Below are 23,180 nucleotides of genomic sequence, written 5' to 3' on the forward strand. Positions count from 1 at the left end.
TCAGCGCAATCGAAACCATTGGTATGTTCAATAATATTGTCATAAAATTGTGAAATCTGTACAGTGTACGACTTAATAATGCAGGAAATCCCATATGAAATGTTAAACAGATGCTTGCTCGCTATAATGAACATGCCCTATAAATATCCTTTGTGATGGTCAGCATGATTCTAAGAGAAAAAAAATCATTGAAACATTGCGGGCTGCTGATAAGTCAAAACTTAAAAGACAGTTATTAAATAAAAAATGTCAATACTTGTGTCTTTGCAAAAACATTTGAGACTGATTATGCTGCTTATATTGAAAGGGAAGTATGAAGTCTATATCTTCAGATCTTTTATTGAGCCGTGAGCCCGCCATCAATAGCTGCTGCTCAACTGTAAATGAAAATTGATTCCAGATCTAACCCCTCACTTACATTGCTCCTCTAATCCAAACTAACCCCTTTAACCAGCAAAGGAAAGCAGATTTAATGGAATACTTGGCCCTACCATAAATATCTCCAACGTGACAGAGACGCAAGCAATGCATCGCGCCTAAAATCTCTCTCGCATTAAGCAGGTTGGGACCAATTGATAATGGCATGCAGGAAATGTAATACAAGGTAATACCAGGAAAGAGGGATAACAGAGCACATCACAGTCTGGGGTGTTCAAAGTATGGCAAATCTATACAATGTATCATTTGTAACATATAAGCATTTGTATCCTTATGTAAAAATAAAATATTTCATATAGTATCTAAGGTAGGGATTGGGGATGACTGAACCGGATCTCTATGAGATGGGTCCATTAAAAGTTTTAGGCTTTGCTGAACCTGAAACCACTATTATAATCTAGAATAACTTTAGTAAACTATTGAAACCAGGTTAGCGCAATATAACAATCAAAAAACTATGAAACCCTACAACTTACTGAGTGGTTACATATAGACATAAATAGGACAGTCACCATATCGCGTATGTTTAGGAAAGCAGTTTGAGGCTAAGGCCCCAAGGGATATCCGCAGCAATGATGCCGCCAAAGTTCTGTTACCATTATACTTGTGTGGAAACCGCCGGCGTTTCCGTAGGTATAATCGACATCGCTGCGATTTCCAAAACCACTATAACCATCCACACTGCCTGTACTGTATAATGCCGAGATTATTACTACGGTGTTTCTGCTGCGGGCAAATCACGGCATTTCCGTCCCATGGGGCCATGGTCTAAAGGGGTTTTTGTGGTCAAAAAAGTTTTATTAAAAAATAAACCCATATACCTATATCCATGTTTTCAGTGATTTCTGGGTGTCTTCCTGCTATCTAGCTTCCTCACTAACCCAATCACCTTTCTCCCCCCTCCCTGTCCCTCTAACTAACCCACCCTTCCCTACTTACTCAGCCCAACCCCCGACTCATATTATATACTTACCCATCCACATTTCATCCGGTGAGATGGCCCCTCCTCCTGTACTGCTCTCATACTCCTCAGCAGCAACGAGACACCTTACTGCACATGTGTGGAAGCGCAGTAGTGGTTAATTACAGGCAGCAGCGTGCACAGTGTACAAGAGCGCTACACAGACAACAGGAGGAGGAATTCTCTCGCCGGGAGAAGCCATGGATGGTAAGTATAATTGAGTGGATGGGGGAAGGGGATAGCAGTGACTATCTGGATAATCAGAAAATATCCCTGGGGCGGTCACATGACCACCCCAGGTATATGGGTAACTATCCATTTTTCAGAATTGATGTCATTTAGAAAGTAGGAGGGTGTTTAGAGTAGTGCAGGGGTTTTATGTTATCCCAGACAACCCCTTTAAGGCTAGGTTCCCACCTACACCTGGATTAAGTTCAGGGTTTCCGCCTCCGAATCTGCTTAAAAAATGCAGAGAGAAAAGTCTGCATTTTTCAAGTGGAAACTGGGCGGAAAACCTGGCAGAACCTATTATAGTCTATGGGGGTCTGTGGGTTTCCGCAGGTAACCACTTTTTAAGCGGATTAGGTTTTCGTTCTTTGAGTCCTCAAGTGGACCCGAAGAATGGAAACCTAGGCGCAAGTGTGAACATAGTGTAACCTGTAAATATACATATCTGGATATGTCCAGGAAAGAAAAAGTAAGAAAGGACATAGATGTATGTGCAATCTTATAATAATTGGTACTGTATATACCCGAGTATAAGCCGACCCGAATATAAGCCGAGGCCCCTAATTTTACCACAAAAACCTGGGAAAACTTACTGACTCGAGTATAAGCCAAGGGGGGGGGGGGGGGATGCAGCATCTACTGGAAAATTTCAAAAATTAAAATGGTCTGAGTTTTTGGGTGCAGTAGAACCCTTTTTATTATATGTTTTAAAGCTTTTTTTTTCACTATTTTATGGGAGATTCTATACATTACTATTGCAGTCATAGAACCCCCCCCCCCCCAAAAAAAAAAAAAAAAAAATGTCTTTTTTGCTTGACTCGCGTATAAGCGGAGGGGGGCTTTATTAGCACAAAAACTGTGCTGAAAACCCCGGCTTATACTCGAGTATATATGGTAGTTTAGATTTTTGTAAGGTAGACCTCTGTACAGTGTTTTGACTTCAGAGGTATAAAAGTGTCCAAACATAAAGTGAAATGGTCAATGACGATTATATCAAAGATCTTATAAAATGGGACTAACGTTACAGTCTTTTATATTTATGTCTCATCATCTTCCTTGTGTAAACTTAAGGCAAACAAAATGCTAAAGAATCTATATTGTTATTGTAAGTTAATGAAATTGAGCATTCCATATTTCAGTGTTATTTTCTAGGGATTTGTGGCCTTAGAAATGGTATTGTTTAATGACTCCGATGATATACACCAAGCTATTATAGGTATTATTACTAATTACCCGCTGAGTGTCTTATTGATTTGGGGTCTTTAAGGTCAGACATTGTAGTTTACTTGATTTGTAGCCAATGAATTCCAATTAGTGTAACTATGTGAAGGGGTAAACTAAATAGCGCTACCTGTTCACTGTCCTCTTCGTCACTGCTCAGCTTCAGATCATCTTCAAGCATGCTATATAAGAAAAGGAGAAAAACAAAAATATTAATAAAACATCAAGAATACAGATCTTTTAAAACACACTTCTAATTTATGCTTAAAGGAAATTCATTGTCAAAAAAATATATAATTTTTGGGTTATTAAAACATATTTTTTAGTATTTTTTTCACATTTACTAGTTTTACTGAACACAATTAAAACAATGTAAATATAGCTTTCAAAATAGTCACTGAATACTTTCTGAATAGTGGTCTCATGAGTGCTAAGGCCAATCAGCAGCTTCAGCGGACCTCCGGAAGAGACCTGGGAGACGCAACCAGAGCAGAAGAACAGGGATGTACTGAAAGACACCGGAGCAACGGGGACAGGTGAGTATGTATTTTTTTAATTTTTTTTATCTAAACGTTATAAGTAGAGATGAGCGAACACTAAAATGTCCGAGGTTCAAAATCCGATTCGAACAGCTGCACATTGTTCGGCTGTTCAAATGAATTTCAAACCCTATTATAGTCTATGGGGGGAAATGCTCGTTTCAGGGGTAGGCAACATTCGATAAAACTATACTTACCAAGTCCACAAGTGACGGTCGGGCTGGATTCCCCTTGAAGTCTTCTCCTGGCACAGCGCCCCCCGCGGCATCTTCCAGCTGGAATTCACTCTGCCTAGGCATCGGGGCCTAGGCAGAGCGGACTGCGCATGCACAGTCGGCTCTGCCTAGGCCGGATGCCTAGGCAGAGTGAATTCCAGCCGGAAGACACCGCGGGGGCACTGCGCCAGGAGAAGACTTCTAAAGGTAAGAGAAGAACCAGCGTTGATTGGCAGAATGTATAGCATTCTGCCAATCAACGCTGGTTCTGCATCAAACCTTAAACTTCGAACAGCTAGTAGTGTTCGATCAAGTACGAGTATCTCGAATACCGAAGTATTTGATCGAACACCTACTCGCTCATCTCTAGTTATAAGGGTTGTCCATATTTGCCTGGACAACCCCATTAATCCTCCATTCAAGTCCTGCTCTTCTGCAGTAATCTGGTCTGACCAATACCCAGAGAACAGTGCCGTCTGCTTCTTCCTCCCTAGCCTTAGGCCATCAATACTTTTAGCCTGGAAAGCCCATTTAATCACAGATGTCAATTTCACAGACAGCGAGCTACACAAGTATAATCACTTGTGGCCTTATAACTGATAAATATGCACATTTTCACCCCAAATATGACTTTTTTTCGGTTTACAAATGACCTTTAGAGGCCCATGCCAGAGACAGACGATCAATTACACGTTAAAACCCTTCACTAATTATTTCCCATCATAATGTTTTCAGACAACACAGAGACTGTGAAGCATCTGAAACTTTCCTTCATACGACGCATCCCGCCGCTACTCTATGATCCATCACCAGCTAACACTGGCTTGATCTAAACTGACAAGCAGGCAGAAATATGCTATATGTCAGTACACTGGCGGAGTACAGATGTATCACCCTTTTAAATGGGAATACTCTAAAAGTTGAGTGAGTTAACCAAGGCTCCTCTCGTCTGCAGGAATCCCTGGCAGTGCATTAAATCTAGTTTTATTTCCGTCACACAATAAAGTTACAGCCTTCACAATGCATCTGTACAGATACATCTGTATGTCAATTGTAAACAAATGTTACCAGGCACGCAAGAAACAATGGCGAGCCCCATCTCCTCGGCACTTCATTACACGACAGGGAACAATTAACCTTTTTGACTCATATTAATCTGGAAAATGAACTCCTCAGGTAGGAAACACTTGAACACCAAAGTTTTTTTTTTTCTTTCTTCCCTTTCAAAGCGATGACAAAGAAAAGGCATTGATAGAGAGAACATTCATATCAGCACCTTGGTCTATTTCTGAATATACGTATTATATATTGGCTTGCCCCGGGAAAATTTGCTTCTGAATAATAAGCCATATGAAAAGAAGAGACTAATGTATAAGAAAAAAAATATATCAATTAAGTTGTATCACTAGAGATGAGCGAGTAGTATTCGATCGAGTAGGTGTTCGATCGAATACTACGGTATTCGAAATGCTCGTACTCGATCGAATACTACTCGCTGTTCAAAGTTAAGATTCGATGCAGAAGCAGCGTTGATTGGCAGAATGCGATACATTGCCAATCAACGCTGGTTCTTCTCTTACCTTTAGAAGTCTTCTCCCTGCGAAGCGTCCCCGCGTCCTCTTCCGGCTCTGAATTCACTCTGCTTAGGCATCGGGCCTGGGCAGAGCCGACTGCGCATGTCCGTGCTACAAGAAAATGGCCGCTTACACTGTACCACGAGACCCCAAAACAAAAACTGGAATGAGGCTCTATTCTACCAAAAGTACAATAAAACTGTGTCATAATCTTCACTGTCCCTCTCATCTTATTCTCTTGTTCCCAATTCCACTTCCACCTTGAAAACCTCTCCTACCATCATCCACCCCTATATATAGTATATTGTATTTAAGATTAGACAAGTTTGTGAGCACCATAAGTGACAGAGACAGATGAGATTGTTTAGAGCCTTGTGAAACATATTGGTGTTAAATAAATGATGGAAAAAAGACAATAATAAAAAAAGTGTATAATGGAGATAATAAATAATAGCCAAATACAAATAAAAAGACTCCTATAAGGATTCCCCAATTTCACAGGCCCTAGAAGATGGCGCATACAATCACCCTTCTTTATTTACCTCTTGTTAATACACTTTAATTCACTGTCTTTCTGGACCGCTCTCCCTCATCCCTCAGCCTTACAAGATTACTCTGCATAAAATGTAGGAAATATATTTGATTCTTTATAGCAAACATGATGCCTAGAGGGAGCAGTGAATTTATATTACATTAAATAGAGCCTTTACCATAAATGTCACACATCTATATACTGAGGGATGCTGTGTACACAAGAGGTGTTTTTTTTTTTTTTTTTTAAGGTACTATGAATGTAACCTACGGAAATATATTGATTACCGGTTTAGGGGACATACCTACAAAGTGAATTATTTTCTTTACAAATATAATGTCACATAATATAATATATTGGATTCAGATTTTCTTGCTAGTGATTTGCTTCTGTTTTTTTTTTTTTCTGTTAAGCTGCTGATAGGTAGGAAGATAGATGGATGGATGGATGGATGGATGGATGGATGGATGGATGGATGGATGGATGGATGGATGGATGGATGGATGGATGGATGGATAGATAGATAGATAGATAGATAGATAGATAGATAGATAGATAATTTACAATGCAATCTCAACTCTTACAATGAGTTCACATTCAAGTTGGCTGTCCATTGTTCTAGTCTGTTGAAAGACCAAAACAATGGCAAGGCATGGTGCTAACATAGTGGTTACATATGGAGCACAAAGGCCCCTACTGAGCCCATGGGGTCTGTTCAAAGTTTTTAAACTGAAAGTCATGGACGAAAAAACTGTGCGGATAGGACTTTTTTTCCCTACACATACAGTAATAATTAGAGATGAGCGAACAGTGTTCTATCGAACTCATGTTCGATCGGATATTAGGCTGTTCGGCATGTTCGAATCGAATCGAACACCGCGTGGTAAAGTGCGCCATTACTCGATTCCCCTCCCACCTTCCCTGGCGCCTTTTTTGCTCCAATAACAGCGCAGGGTAGGTGGGACAGGAACTACGACACCGGTGACGTTGAAAAAAGTAGGCAAAACCCATTGGCTGCCGAAAACATGTGACCTCTAATTTAAAAGAACAGCGACGCCCAGCTTCGCGTCATTCTGAGCTTGCAATTCACCGAGGACGGAGGTTTCCGTCCAGCTAGCTAGGGCTTAGATTCTGGGTAGGCAGGGACAGGCTAGGATAGGAAGGAGAAGACAACCAACAGCTCTTATAAGAGCTAAATTCCAGGGAGAAGCTTGTCAGTGTAACGTGGCACTGACGGGCTCAATCGCCGCAACCCAACTTTCCCAGGATCCTGAATGGAATACACTGTCAGTGTATTCCCGTATACCCGATATATACCCCGATACCCGTTCCAACGGTGTGCCCCCCCACCTTCACCCCAGAAATACCCTGCAAGTCCCCTAGCAATAGAATTGGGGCTATATACACCCACAATTTTTACTACTGGTATACAGTGCCATTGTCTGACTGGGAATTCAAAGAATATATTGGGAATACAAATACCCTCATTTCTTGCTACTGCCATATAGTGCCAGTGTCTGACTGGGAATTCAAAGAATATATTGGGGTTACGTGCACCCACAATTTTTACTACTGGTATACAGTGCCATTGTCTGACTGGGAATTCAAAGAATATATTGGGGTTATAAATACCCTCATTTCTTGCTACTGCCATATAGTGCCAGTTTCTGACTGGTAATTCAAAGAATATATTGGGGTTACGTGCACCCACAATTTTTACTACTGGTATACAGTGCCATTGTCTGACTGGGAATTCAAAGAGTATATTGGGAATACAAATACCCTCATTTCTTGCTACTGCCATATAGTGCCAGTTTCTGACTGGTAATTCAAAGAATATATTGGGGTTACGTGCACCCACAATTTTTACTACTGGTATACAGTGCCATTGTCTGACTGGGAATTCAAAGAGTATATTGGGAATACAAATACCCTCATTTCTTGCTACTGCCATATAGTGCCAGTTTCTGACTGGGAATTCAAAGAATATATTGGGGTTACGTGCACCCACAATTTTTACTACTGGTATACAGTGCCATTGTCTGACTGGGAATTCAAAGAATATATTGGGGTTACGTGCACCCACAATTTTTACTACTGGTATACAGTGCCATTGTCTGACTGGGAATTCAAAGAATATATTGGGGTTATAAATACCCTCATTTCTTGCTACTGCCATATAGTGCCATTGTCTGACTGGGAATTCAAAGAATATATTGGGGTTACGTGCACCCACAATTTTTACTACTGGTATACAGTGCCATTGTCTGACTGGGAATTCAAAGAGTATATTGGGAATACAAATACCCTCATTTCTTGCTACTGCCATATAGTGCCAGTTTCTGACTGGTATTTCAAGGAATATATTAGGGTTACGTGCACCCACAATTTTTACTACTGGTATACAGTGCCATTGTCTGACTGGGAATTCAAAGAATATATTGGGGTTACGTGCACCCACAATTTTTACTACTGGTATACAGTGCCATTGTCTGACTGGGAATTCAAAGAATATATTGGGGTTATAAATACCCTCATTTCTTGCTACTGCCATATAGTGCCATTGTCTGACTGGGAATTCAAAGAATATATTGGGGTTACGTGCACCCACAATTTTTACTACTGGTATACAGTGCCATTGTCTGACTGGGAATTCAAAGAGTATATTGGGAATACAAATACCCTCATTTCTTGCTACTGCCATATAGTGCCAGTGTCTGACTGGTAATTCAAAGAATATATTGGGGTTACGTGCACCCACAATTTTTACTACTGGTATACAGTGCCATTGTCTGACTGGGAATTCAAAGAATATATTGGGGTTATAAATACCCTCATTTCTTGCTACTGCCATATAGTGCCATTGTCTGACTGGGAATTCAAAGAATATATTGGGGTTACGTGCACCCACAATTTTTACTACTGGTATACAGTGCCATTGTCTGACTGGGAATTCAAAGAGTATATTGGGAATACAAATACCCTCATTTCTTGCTACTGCCATATAGTGCCAGTGTCTGACTGGTAATTCAAAGAATATATTGGGGTTACGTGCACCCACAATTTTTACTACTGGTATACAGTGCCATTGTCTGACTGGGAATTCAAAGAGTATATTGGGAATACAAATACCCTCATTTCTTGCTACTGCCATATAGTGCCAGTTTCTGACTGGGAATTCAAAGAATATATTGGGGTTACGTGCACCCACAATTTTTACTACTGGTATACAGTGCCATTGTCTGACTGGGAATTCAAAGAGTATATTGGGAATACAAATACCCTCATTTCTTGCTACTGCCATATAGTGCCAGTGTCTGACTGGTAATTCAAAGAATATATTGGGATTACGTGCACCCACAATTTTTACTACTGGTATACAGTGCCATTGTCTGACTGGGAATTCAAAGAGTATATTGGGAATACAAATACCCTCATTTCTTGCTACTGCCATATAGTGCCAGTGTCTGACTGGTAATTCAAAGAATATATTGGGGTTACGTGCACCCACAATTTTTACTACTGGTATACAGTGCCATTGTCTGACTGGGAATTCAAAGAATATATTGGGGTTATAAATACCCTCATTTCTTGCTACTGCCATATAGTGCCAGTTTCTGACTGGTAATTCAAAGAATATATTGTGGTTACGTGCACCCACAATTTTTACTACTGGTATACAGTGCCATTGTCTGACTGGAATTCAAAGAATATATTGGGAATACAAATACCCTCATTTCTTGCTACTGCCATATAGTGCCAGTGTCTGACTGGGAATTCAAAGAATATATTGGGGTTACGTGCACCCACAATTTTTACTACTGGTATACAGTGCCATTGTCTGACTGGGAATTCAAAGAATATATTGGGGTTATAAATACCCTCATTTCTTGCTACTGCCATATAGTGCCAGTTTCTGACTGGTAATTCAAAGAATATATTGTGGTTACGTGCACCCACAATTTTTACTACTGGTATACAGTGCCATTGTCTGACTGGAATTCAAAGAATATATTGGGAATACAAATACCCTCATTTCTTGCTACTGCCATATAGTGCCAGTTTCTGACTGGTAATTCAAAGAATATATTGGGGTTACGTGCACCCACAATTTTTACTACTGGTATACAGTGCCAATTTCTAACTAGGAATTCAAAATGCGCAAGGCTCCCGGAAAGGGACGTGGACGAGGCCGTGGGCGAGGTCGGGGGAATGGTTCTGGGGAGCAAGGTAGCAGTGAAGCCACAGGGCGTCCCGTGCCTACTCCTGTGGGGCAGCAAGCATTGCGCCACTCCACAGTGCCAGGGTTGCTTGCCACATTAACTAAACTGCAGGGTACAAACCTTAGTAGGCCCGAGAACCAGGAACAGGTCTTGCAATGGCTGTCAGAGAACGCTTACAGCACATTGTCCAGCAGCCAGTCAGACTCTGCCTCCTCTCCTCCTATTACCCAACAGTCTTGTCTTCCTTCCTCCCAAAATTCCGAAGCTTTACAGAACAATAACCCAAACTGTCCCTGCTCCCCAGAGCTGTTCTCCGCTCCTTTCATTGTCCCTCAACCTGCCTCTCCACGTCACGATTCCACGAACCTAACAGAGGAGCATCTGTGTCCAGATGCTCAAACACTAGAGTCTCCTCCATCTCCGTTCGATTTGGTGGTGGATGACCAGCAACCCACCCTCATCGACGATGATGTGACGCAGTTGCCGTCAGGGCATCCAGTTGACCGGCGCATTGTGCGGGAGGAGGAGATGAGACAGGAGTTGGAAGAGGAAGTGGTGGATGATGAGGACACTGACCCGACCTGGACAGGGGGGATGTCAAGCGGGGAAAGTAGTGTGGATGTTGAGGCAGGTGCAGCACCAAAAAGGGTAGCTAGAGGCAGAGGCAGAGGTCAGCAGCTTAGGCGAAGCCAGGCCACACCCGGAATCTCCCAAGATGTTCCAGTTCGTACCCAGCCCCGAAAAACTCCCACCTCGAGGGCACGTTTCTCGAAGGTGTGGAGTTTTTTCAAGGAATGCGCCGAGGACAGATATAGTGTTGTCTGCACAATTTGCCTCTCGAAATTGATTAGGGGCTCTGAGAAGAGCAACCTGTCCACCACTTCAATGCGCCGTCATTTGGAATCCAAGCACTGGAATCAGTGGCAGGCAGCAACGGCAGGACAAAGGCCGCCTGCCGTTCACGCCACTGCCACTGCCTCTGCCACTGCCTCTGCCACTGCCACTGCTGACTGTGCTGGCGATGCACTCCAGAGGACGAGCCAGGACACCACTTCATCTGCCTCCGCCACTTTGTTGACTTCTACCTCATCCTCCCCTGGTCCTGTCTTATCTCCTTCTCCTGCACCATCAAAGGCACCATCAGGCGTTTCTTTACAACAACCCACCATCTCTCAGACATTGGAGCGGCGGCAGAAATACACTGCTAACCACCCACACGCGCAAGCCTTGAACGCCAACATCGCTAAACTGCTGGCCCAGGAGATGTTGGCGTTCCGGCTTGTTGAAACTCCCGCCTTCCTGGACCTGATGGCAACTGCGGCACCTCGCTATGCCGTCCCTAGCCGTCACTACTTCTCCCGGTGTGCCGTCCCCGCCTTGCACCAGCACGTGTCACTCAACATCAGGCGGGCCCTTAGTTCCGCGCTTTGCACAAAGGTCCACTTGACCACCGACGCGTGGACAAGTGCATGCGGACAGGGACGCTACATTTCACTGACGGCACACTGGGTGAATGTAGTTGAGGCTGGGACTGCTTCCCAAACTGGCCCGGTGTACCTCGTCTCCCCGCCTAACATTCCTGGCAGGGACACGAGAAGAACACCCCCCTCCTCCTCCTCCTCTACCGCCTCCTCCTCCGCCACCGCCTCCTCCTCCGCCACCGCCTCCTCCTCCGCTGTTAGATTGACCCCAGCTACGAGTTGGAAACGTTGCAGCACTGGCGTTGGTAGACGTCAGCAGGCTGTGCTGAAGCTGATCAGCTTGGGGGACAGACAGCACACTGCCTCCGAGGTGAGGGATGCCCTCCTCGATGAGACGGCAATATGGTTTGAGCCGCTGCACCTGGGCCCAGGCATGGTCGTTTGTGATAACGGCCGGAACCTGGTAGCAGCTCTGGAGCTTGCCGGACTCCAACATGTTCCATGCCTGGCCCACGTCTTCAACCTAGTGGTGCAACGTTTCCTAAAGAGCTACCCCAATGTTCCAGAGCTACTGGTGAAAGTGCGGCGCATGTGCGCCCACTTTCGCAAGTCGACAGTAGCCGCTGCTAGCTTAAAATCTCTCCAGCAACGCCTGCATGTGCCACAACACCGGCTTTTGTGCGACGTCCCCACACGCTGGAACTCAACGTTTCAGATGTTGAATAGAGTGGTTGAGCAGCAGAGACCTTTGATGGAATACCAGCTACAAAACCCTAGGGTGCCACAAAGTCAGCTGCCTCAGTTTCACATCCATGAGTGGCCATGGATGAGAGACCTTTGTGACATCCTACGGGTCTTTGAGGAGTCCACAAGGAGGGTGAGCTCTGAGGATGCGATGGTGAGCCTTACAATCCCGCTCTTGTGTGTTCTGAGAGAATCCCTGATTGACATCAGGGATAACTCAGATCACACAGAGGAGTTAGGGATAGCATCCGATCCGTCACAGCTGGAGAGTAGGTCCACACATCTGTCCGCTTCACTGCGTTTAATGGAGGAGGAGGAGGAGGAAGAAGAGTTGTCCGATGATGTGATGGTGATACAGGAGGCTTCCGGGCAACTTCGAATCGTCCCATTGTTGCAGCGCGGATGGGTAGACATGGAGGATGAGGAGGAAATGGAGATTGAACTTTCCGGTGGGGCCAGAGGAGTCATGCCAACTAACACTGTGGCAGACATGGCTGAGTTCATGTTGGGGTGCTTTACAACCGACAAGCGTATTGTCAAAATCATGGAGGACAACCAGTACTGGATCTTTGCTATCCTTGACCCCCGGTATAAAAACAACATCTCGTCTTTTATTCCGGTAGAGGGGAGGGCCAATCGCATCAATGCTTGCCACAGGCAATTGGTGCAGAATATGATGGAGATGTTTCCAGCATGTGACGTTGGCGGCAGGGAGGGCAGTTCCTCCAGTAGGCAACCAAGTTCTCACCGGTCCACACAAACGAGGGGCACACTGTCTAAGGTCTGGGACACCTTGATGGCACCCCCTCGCCAAAGTGCCGCCACGGAGGGTCCTAGTGTCACCAGGCGTGAGAAGTATAGGCGCATGTTGCGGGAATACCTTTCCGACCACAGCCCTGTCCTCTCCGACCCCTCTGCGCCCTACACGTATTGGGTGTCGAAGTTGGACCTGTGGCTTGAACTTGCCCTATATGCCTTGGAGGTGCTGTCCTGTCCTGCCGCCAGCGTCCTATCTGAGAGGGTGTTCAGTGCAGCCGGTGGCATCATCACTGACAAGCGCACCCGTCTGTCAGCTGAGAGTGCCGACCGGCTCACTTTGATAAAAATGAACCACCACTGGGTAGAGCCGTCATTTTTGTGCCCACCTGTGTAAAGCACCCCAACATGAAACTCCATGTCTGTACTCAACCTCTCCAATTCCTCCGCATCCTCATACTCATCCACCATAAGCGTTGCACAATTCTGCTAATACTAGGCTCCCTCCACCCTGATTTCCCCCAACTCTGCTGGTTAGAGGCTCCCTCCACCCTGATTTCCACCAACTCTGCTGGTTAGAGGCTCCCTCCACCATGAATTTGCCCAAACTGGGCTGTTTAGAGGCTCCCTCCACCATGAATTGGTCCAAACTGGGCTGGTTAGAGGCTCCCTCCACCATTAATTGGTCCAAACTGGGCTGGTTAGAGGCTCCCTCCACCATGAATTGGTCCAAACTGGGCTGGTTAGAGGCTCCCTCCACCATGAATTTGCCCAAACTGGGCTGTTTAGAGGCTCCCTCCACCATGAATTTGCCCAAACTGGGCTGGTTAGAGGCTCCCTCCACCATTAATTGGTCCAAACTGGGCTGGGTTTTTTAATGGCTCCCTCCACCATTAATTGGTCCAAACTGGGCTGGTTAGAGGCTCCCTCCACCATGAATTGGTCCAAACTGGGTTTTTTAGAGGCTCCCTCCACCATGAATTGGTCCAAACTTGGCTGTTTAGAGGCTCCCTCCACCATGAATTGGTCCAAACTGGGCTGGTTAGAGGCTCCCTCCACCATTAATTGGTCCAAACTGGGCTGGTTAGAGGCTCCCTCCACCATGAATTTGCCCAAACTGGGCTGTTTAGAGGCTCCCTCCACCATGAATTTGCCCAAACTGGGCTGTTTAGAGGCTCCCTCCACCATGAATTGGTCCAAACTGGGTTTTTTAGAGGCTCCCTCCACCATGAATTGGTCCAAACTGGGCTGGTTAAAGGCTCCCTCCACCATTAATTGGTCCAAACTGGGGTGGTTAGAGGCTCCCTCCACCATTAATTGGTCCAAACTGGGCTGGTTAGAGGCTCCCTCCACCATTAATTGGTCCAAACTGGGCTGGTTAGAGGCTCCCTCCACCATTAATTGGTCCAAACTGGGCTGGTTAGAGGCTCCCTCCACCATGAATTGGTCCAAACTGGGTTTTTTAGAGGCTCCCTCCACCATGAATTGGTCCAAACTGGGCTAGTTAGAGGCTCCCTCCACCATTAATTGGTCCAAACTGGGCTGTTTAGAGGCTCCCTCCACCATTAATTGGTCCAAACTGGGCTGTTTAGAGGCTCCCTCCACCATGAATTGGTCCAAACTGGGTTTTTTAGAGGCTCCCTCCACCATGAATTTGCCCAAACTGGGCTGTTTAGAGGCTCCCTCCACCATTAATTGGTCCAAACTGGGCTGGTTAGAGGCTTCCTCCACCATGAATTTGCCCAAACTGGGCTGTTTAGAGGCTCCCTCCACCATGAATTGGTCCAAACTGGGTTTTTTAGAGGCTCCCTCCACCATGAATTTGCCCAAACTGGGCTGTTTAGAGGCTCCCTCCACCATGAATTGGTCCAAACTGGGCTGGTTAGAGGCTCCCTCCACCATGAATTGGTCCAAACTGGGCTGGTTAGAGGCTCCCTCCACCATTAATTGGTCCAAACTGGGCTGGTTAGAGGCTCCCTCCACCATGAATTGGTCCAAACTGGGTTTTTTAGAGGCTCCCTCCACCATGAATTTGCCCAAACTGGGCTGTTTAGAGGCTCCCTCCACCATGAATTGGTCCAAACTGGGCTGGTTAGAGGCTCCCTCCACCATTAATTGGTCCAAACTGGGCTGGTTAGAGGCTCCCTCCACCATGAATTGGTCCAAACTGGGCTGGTTAGAGGCTCCCTCCACCATGAATTTGCCCAAACTGGGCTGGTTAGAGGCTCCCTCCACCATGAATTGGTCCAAACTGGGTTTTTTAGAGGCTCCCTCCACCATTAATTGGTCCAAACTGGGCTGGTTAGAGGCTCCCTCCACCATGAATTGGTCCAAACTGGGCTGGTTAGAGGCTCCCTCCACCATGAATTTGCCCAAACTGGGCTGTTTAGAGGCTCCCTCCACCATTAATTGGTCCAAACTGGGCTGGTTAGAGGCTCCCTCCACCATGAATTGGTCCAAACTGGGTTTTTTAGAGGCTCCCTCCACCATGAATTTGCCCAAACTGGGCTGTTTAGAGGCTCCCTCCACCATGAATTGGTCCAAACTGGGCTGGTTAGAGGCTCCCTCCACCATGAATTTCCCAAAACTTGGCTGTTTAGAGGCTCCCTCCACCATTAATTGGTCCAAACTGGGCTGGTTAGAGGCTCCCTCCACCATGAATTGGTCCAAACTGGGGTTTTTAGAGGCTCCCTCCACCATGAATTGGTCCAAACTGGGGTTTTTAGAGTCTCCCTCCACCATGTATTGGTCCAAACTGGGGTTTTTAGAGTCTCCCTCCACCATGAATTGGTCCAAACTGGGGTTTTTAGAGGCTCCCTCCACCATGAATTTGCCCAAACTCTGCTGGTTAGAGGCTCAATCCACCCTGATTTTCAAAACAAATGTTGGTGCCAACCTCAACTTACTACAAGGGCCAAATTCACTGCTGGTGACAAGCTCTCCTCACTGCAAGTGCCAAATACACATGTTTCAAGGTGTTTTCCTACTGTCAGAGAGGTGGTATTGAGTGTGTAAAGTGTGTAGTTGTTAGGCTGTGATGTTGGGGTAATAGAGGGTCTTTGGTGTGTTAGATGCCCCCAGACATGCTTCCCCTGCTGTCCCAGTGTCATTCCAGAGGTGTTGGCATCATTTCCTGGGGTGTCATAGTGGACTTGGTGACCCTCCAGACACGGATTTGGGTTTCCCCCTTAACGAGTATCTGTTCCCCATAGACTATAATGGGGTTCGAAACCCGTTCGAACACACGAACATTGAGCGGCTGTTCGAATCGAATTTCGAACCTCGAACATTTTAGTGTTCGCTCATCTCTAGTAATAATGTGAATATAGCTGTACATCTGAAATGTGTACAGCTGGTAGAATTACAATTGAGCTACTGATATAGCAATATTTAACTTAACGCTATTTTCACAGAACACAACAAGCCTAAAGGGGAGTTCACAATACTTTTGCTAATGTCCATAATGCCATAATGTCATCACAGCAAAAGACATTAAAAAGCCACAGAGAACTGTTACTGACTTCTATGTCCGTCCTCATTGACACGTATCTATGCAGGACTTTATCTTCCGATACAAAAGGTAAATAAGCAGAAGATAGCTTCCGTTGTTTACTTTAGCGTCAATGAGAACTGACACAATCAATCTGTGACTAGAGATGAGCGAGTAGTATTCAATCGAGTAGGTATTCGATCGAATACTATGGTATTCGAAATACTCGTACTCGATCGAGTACCACTCGCTATTCGAATGGAAAATTTCGATGCAGAACCAGCATTGATTGGCCGAATGCTATACAGTCGGCCAATCAACGCTGGTTCTTCTCCTACCCTTAGAAGTCTTCTCCGTGCAGCTTCCCCGCGGCGTCTTCTGGCTCTGAATTCACTCTGCCAGGCATCAGGCCTGGGCAGAGCTGACTGCGCATGTCCGCTTGTAGTGCGGACATGCACAGTCGGCTCTGCCCAGGCCTGATGCCTGGAAAAGTGAATTCAGAGCTGGAAGACACTGCTGGGATGTTGCACGGAGAAGACTTCTCGGAGGATCCAGCCTGACCCTCACTCGTGGACTTACTAAGTATAATTTGATCGAACGTTGCCTACCCCTGAAACGAGCATTTTCCCCCCATAGACTATAATGGGGTTCGATATTCGATTCGAGTAGTGGAATATTGAGGGGCTACTCGAAACGAATATCGAACCTCGAACATTTTACTGTTCGCTCATCTCTATCTGTGACCATTCTCTTTAATGTCCATTGCTGTCATCCTATGACAAAAGACAGCAACGGACATTAACAACGGTAGTGTAAATGCACCTTAAGACCTAAACTTCATAAAGGTCTACTTAATGATGTCACCTGAGGATCCCACTCCATGTACCTTTCACACAAAAATTGTACTAATGAGATGTCTTTACTTAATACGTAAATTGTTTTGCAATTAGCTATTAAATGCCTTGTTCATCTTGATATTAAGTAATATTATGTATTTAACTCACACATTATGGATAAATGTACTACAGATAAATAGCCGGCAGGAATGGTTTACTGCTTTCAGAATTTGTAATAAGACATTGTTTCAGCAGGATGGGAGCCAGACCAGCGTATGACAGTACTATTCCACTGTGGGCCATTTACAGTTCTAAACACTTTCTGGGAATTTACATGTGAAGGTTAATTAGACTCAGCAAAAGAAATTTACTGCACTCAGCAAAAGTAAGAAAAAAATGCAGATTAATTGGAAATTTGCATAGGTAGAAAACACTGTATTCCAGGAGACCTAAGGAACTGTTTAAAGAAGTTGACAGTACAGTATAGGCTGGAAAGGAATTAATCAACATGATTTATCACTAGGTGGCAGGTTATACTACCTTTGCTTATTCTTAGTACATCCCACAAGCTGAGCTAGGATTGAACAGGAGAATTTAAAGAACTGTTAAAAATTCCTGCACAAAATGTGTCTTAATCCAGCAAAATATCACAGCTCGGAGAATAGGAACTCAATGAGCGGGTGGACAAAAAAAATCAGTTCTCGAGGCCCAACAACAACCAACAAAAAAGGCTTAAAATATAACTTTTAATACATTTACACTAAGCAAGTGTTTATATACCAATGACATTCACAATATAAACCATAGACCAAGATCTCTTAGCTCATCAAAGAACGTACAACGCACCAGACTGCAGTAAGGTGTAACCACACAAGAAAAATAGGAACAGTCTTACCCCTTCAGATCACAATAGAAGTGGTGGCATCAGGGAAATCCACAGTGTGCTGCCAAGGAACAATGAGAGGAGGACTCACTCACATACCTGAGTCACACACCCATACTGACCCTATAAGGACCTCAAACAACTTTCTCTGGGGCACTTCAAATGACTACCACTCCGACAAGGGCAGTAACCAGACTAACCCTGGAGATGTATGACCCTGCTTGACCCTATCCTTATGTGCATTTTGCCACAGGACACAGAGATGCCTCAAGGGATTAGGGTTGAGCCGATCTTGAGATTTCAAGATCGATTTTAAAATCCGATTTCCAATCATTTTCCAGCCGATCTCGATCCCGATCATGAAATTTGCTCGATCGCCGATCGGAATCCGATCTTTTCCGATCCCGATCCTCAACCCTAGTCAATGCTTTTCTATGGGAAAAGTCACTTTTGGGGTTGAGCCGATCTTGACATAACCCCCGATCTCGATCCCGCTGGGAAAGATCGGGTCGGAATCAGAATCGGAATCCGATCCCGATCGCTCAACCCATACAACTACTTTGGTTAAAAAGGAAACCCGGATTACTGTGTGTCCAACAAGAAATAACAGAAACCCCCAACTTTAGGTGATTCAAGGGGGACTGAGCAGTTGCTCACTTATTTCATACAAGGTTAGCAGGTAACAGCTGCTCTATAGATTACATTTACCTTGGCTCCCTTGGACCCTAACAATAGCTCTCCTTAAATGAAGTGTAATAGAAAGCAATGTCTGACTGGAGTTTCTAAAGGTGTCCATACATATGAGATGAACAATTATCAACCTTAATGTGTATTTACATTTCTCAACTTTTCTCTATCAGAAGATTTTTGGGGAAAGAGTTTGTCTAGTTGTATTTCAATACACCTGAACCTTTTGTTCTCTAAAGAAATTATCAGCCTTGTGAAATGTCTGGCACATCCCCTTTCCCTATTGAGAGAACATGCATGTTTTACTGAACTGAACATGTGTATTGTGAACATGGGACCATAGTTCTTGGGCCACGAACTGCTTCGAAATTGTATGACCACCTTTCATTTCACCAATGGAAATTAAGACTTGATCCATATTGATGCCTTTACCATTGTACACACAGGACATAAATGTTATTTTCAATTCAACCTATACAACATGAACCCTAGTGGCTAGTGGGGTCTACCAGGGGAGTCTTTAGTATTTTGGTATTTAAAGAGAATTTCTCAGAATCAACATTTATCACCTATTTTGATATGGATGATGACCTATCCATTGGATTGAGATAGAAGGAGATAGATAAAAGCTTTGTAGTGATACTCAGTGTCAGACCACCGCCGAACTGATATCGATGATCACAAAGAAAAATAAAGCCTGAAAAACTTTACGCCATTCTAAAGTAAGGAGAAGCTGGTGATACTTGGAACCTGAAGACTGTATTTACATGACTGATCTAGGCATTGAATTGCCTTTGTCATCTGATATAATATTTCTTGTTCAGATTTTTACATTGAGTTCTTAGACTTTATTAGTTCTCATAAGAAGGAAACAAGGTTTGTAGTCTTTTAATTTGTATCAAATTGCAGTTAATAGAGTCGGCAAATATTGGTGATACCACCACTCCTTAATTGGAACATATTGGATAAGTGTCTAAATGCCTCATTTCAGCCCAATTTAAGTGTTAGTCTAAAAAAATAACATCTTCATTTTTCAGAGTGAAATAATGGTTTGTTTACAAAGATTCTCCAGCTAGGATTTACTTTTAATTAGACTTTCAGTAAAGTCATTATGCGGGCTTATGCGTTATTTCAAGCCATTAGCATAAATTAAAACAGAATCAAGATATACATGTATTTGTACCCATCTTATTTACAACAAGGAGCATACACGCTACCAACGTATTGCTCATTTAACAAGCAAAAGTACTGTACTTTCAACGATCTGAGATGTAGGTTGACTTCTGTAATGATAGAGATCGCTCACTATTGATTTTGAAGACTTAATACAAGGATGGCTGTCATAAGAAACAAGCAATTTATTCACATACACATTATATAGAAACAGATTGATGTTCGATCAACCATGGGCAAATGATCGTCTGATGATCTATTGTTATGCCAACAAAGTCATGCATAGTTTAGTCCATATTGTGCTTAACAGTCATCTATGGTGGCCTTATATGTTCAGTAGATCTTTCACTAGAAAAGTTTTTTTGGAAACATCATGTGTATAATAGTATATTAAACAACCATTTGTTGTTAAATTTCACCTGAAAATGAATAGTTTTAAGTTAAGTTCACACCTACGTTGAAAACCAAAAAAATGGACACCCAACTACCCTCGGAAATCGGTAAACCCCATAAGCTGTAATGGAGTCAACTGGGTTTCTGCCCAAAAATTGGGAGACAAAAGTCTTGCTTGTAGAACTTTTCTCTCTGCATCTTTCCCTAAAAAAAATTGTGGCCATTAAGCATTTCTTAAGTTAACCCTTTCTTGTATGCTTAAATATAACACATTGCTATTTGGATATAACTATCCTATATACAGTACAACGGTACACTTGATATTTTTATACAAGATGCTAATTAATTCTTTCCAATTAAGTCAAAATGTATTTGACAAAATTGGTGTCAGAATAGATTCCCAAGCCCACAGTGGAAACAAGTGTTGGCATAAAAGTCAATTAATATGCACAGAGTCATAACATCTAAGTTTAGCATGACGTGGGCAGACATTCATTATTCGGTAACCTGTTGAGATGCAGATCTATAGAGAGGATAAATTCTCTTTCCAAAGTTATGCTAATCCACTAAGGCAAATTGCCAGGTTTTCAATGACATTATGTCCTGAGCTGCTCTCTAAAATCCCAGGAATGCTGCTCCTATTAAGAGTCTCGGCAGTATCCAATATGAAAACACTTAAACACATACCTAGTCATATAATGTCTTGCACACAGTGGCTATTATTGTCCTAAGAACTCCACACAGAGCTTACTCATCATGACATATTTCCTCCTCAAGACTGGCCTCTCCGTACTACACAAACCCAGCAGCTGGGAATTATGACTCAGGTTAACCCTGCCGAGGAAATCTCTTATCACCGAGAAAAGGACTGTGCAGGAACATCAGGTAACTAGGAATCAATTTATATCAACGACAAACCAAGGACAAATTAATAAATGGAATATAAATGTAGCAATGTTGGATGTGTCATTTAATAGAACATCATAAACATGAGATCATATGATTGTCTACAGGACTAGTTGTCTTGATGTACTGGAGGAGATTTAGGCTATGAGCACGTTTTTTGAAGCGGACGTTGCCTTAAAATCTGCTTCAAAAAATACCCGAAATCGGTCCTCTATTCATTTCAATGGGAGGCAATGGCAGATTTTTTCAGCTAGCAGAAATAAAAAGCAAACTGCCCTCTCTTCTATCTAAAGCAACTTTGAGACAGTTTTTCACAAAAAAATTGCTTCAAAAACTGATAGCGGTTTTAGGAAACAGAACCCTGCATACTAGACAAAAAACAGCTTCCAAAATCTACTTCAGAAACCTCTCTTCAAACTCTACTTCAAAAATCACTTTGAGGCTGGGGCCCCACAAGCTGGAAATGCTGCAATTTCCTAGTGGTCTTTCCAAAAAATCACAGTGTTATCCGGTAACTGCAAAGTGGATGGGATTCATGCCCATTTTGCGGTAAAAAACTCAGCACAGGCACACTGCAATTTCCAAAATCAGCCCGGTTTTGGAAATCGCAGCATGTCAATTATAAATACGGAAACGTTGGCAGCTTCCCTGTAGATATAATGGTAACAGAAAGTCCACGAAGGTAGGGGCCACACGGTGGCTCAGTGGCCTTTTTTGGAATATGGGATGGAAATCCATGCAAACACGGGGAGAACATACAAACTCCTTGCAGATGGTTTTTTGCCCTTGGTGGGATTTGAACACCAGGACTCCAGCACTGCAAGGCAGGAAGAACCGTGATGCATTCCCACCATGGCTTTTCCCACATCACGCTAAAGCTAAAGATCATCCAGTGGGGCCTTAACCTAAGGCTGGGGCCCTACTGGATGAAAACGCTGCAGGAAAAACTGTGGCATTTTACAGTAAGTGCAAAGTGGATGAGATTCTAGAAAATCCCATGCCCAATTTGCGGTAGAAACTGCAGTGCGGACACACTGCTATTTCTAAATCCAGCGCAGTTTTGGAAATTGCAGCATGTCAATTATAGCTATACGAAATCTTGTTCCATAGATCTAATTGTAACAGAAAGTCCATGGAGGAAAACTCTGAAAACTTTCTGTCTAAAGTGCTGCGGAAAGAATCGCGATGTGTTGCTTTCACGATTTTTCCCACAGCGCATTATTGCTGCGGGACGTCCTGCGGGGCCTTAGCCTAAAAGACGACACAAAATCTGAGGCTAGGGCCCCAAGTATCGTTGAACCCTGCAATGTAAACCCTGGAAATGACGCAGCAATAATCATAGCTATTTACAATAACTGCAAAGTGGATGGGATTCTGGCTAATCCTAGCCACACATTACAGACAAAATGTCTGCAGCGGACATGATGCGATTTCAAAAACCGTTGCGTCTTGGTAAATCGCAGCATGTCAATTATACCTACGGAAATGCTGACATTTTCCATATAGGTATTCCTGAAGCAGAAAGTCCGCAAAGGAAAACACTGGATTTTCTGTGAAAAGTGTTGCCACCACGGTTTTCCCCGACACGCTATTTTTGCTGTGGCTCGCTACGTGGAGCCTTAGCCTCAAAATACCTGATTCTAAATAATCCACTGCTTAGGGCTGGAATGGTTTACTAGTCCGATTGGCTTAACTTTGCGCTAGTAAAACCCTATTACACAATTCTATAAAATACTAACAAACACTGAAACAAATTCTGAAAAAAAAAAAGTAGTACTGGAGTGTTTCCTTTTCATTTGCACGCTGCGGTTTCATTGGTTAGGTTACAGACCCGCTGCCTGCCTTCAAGAGGAAATCTGATTTATCTGCAGCGTTAAAGAGCAGATTTAGAAAATTTGCTGGGAATTAAGCAAGTAAAGTCAGTTAGCCTGAACTCTGTCAATAATCACTCAATAATGTG

At 43.7% G+C, this 23,180-nt stretch overlaps 1 protein-coding gene across 2 annotated transcripts in view; it reads right to left on the bottom strand.

The window, feature by feature from the left end:
- AFF2 (ALF transcription elongation factor 2) overlaps window positions 1–23,180 on the bottom strand; it is a 446,266-nt gene that overhangs the window by 103,457 nt on the left and 319,629 nt on the right. For both annotated transcript variants that reach the window (XM_075260676.1, XM_075260675.1), the window contains exon 8: window positions 2,979–3,030. In XM_075260676.1, coding sequence (XP_075116777.1) covers window positions 2,979–3,030 — 52 coding nt within the window. The remainder of the gene's footprint in view (window positions 1–2,978; window positions 3,031–23,180) is intronic.

This window comes from Leptodactylus fuscus, chromosome 11 (genome assembly GCF_031893055.1).
Source record: "Leptodactylus fuscus isolate aLepFus1 chromosome 11, aLepFus1.hap2, whole genome shotgun sequence".
Lineage (NCBI taxonomy): Eukaryota > Metazoa > Chordata > Amphibia > Anura > Leptodactylidae > Leptodactylus > Leptodactylus fuscus.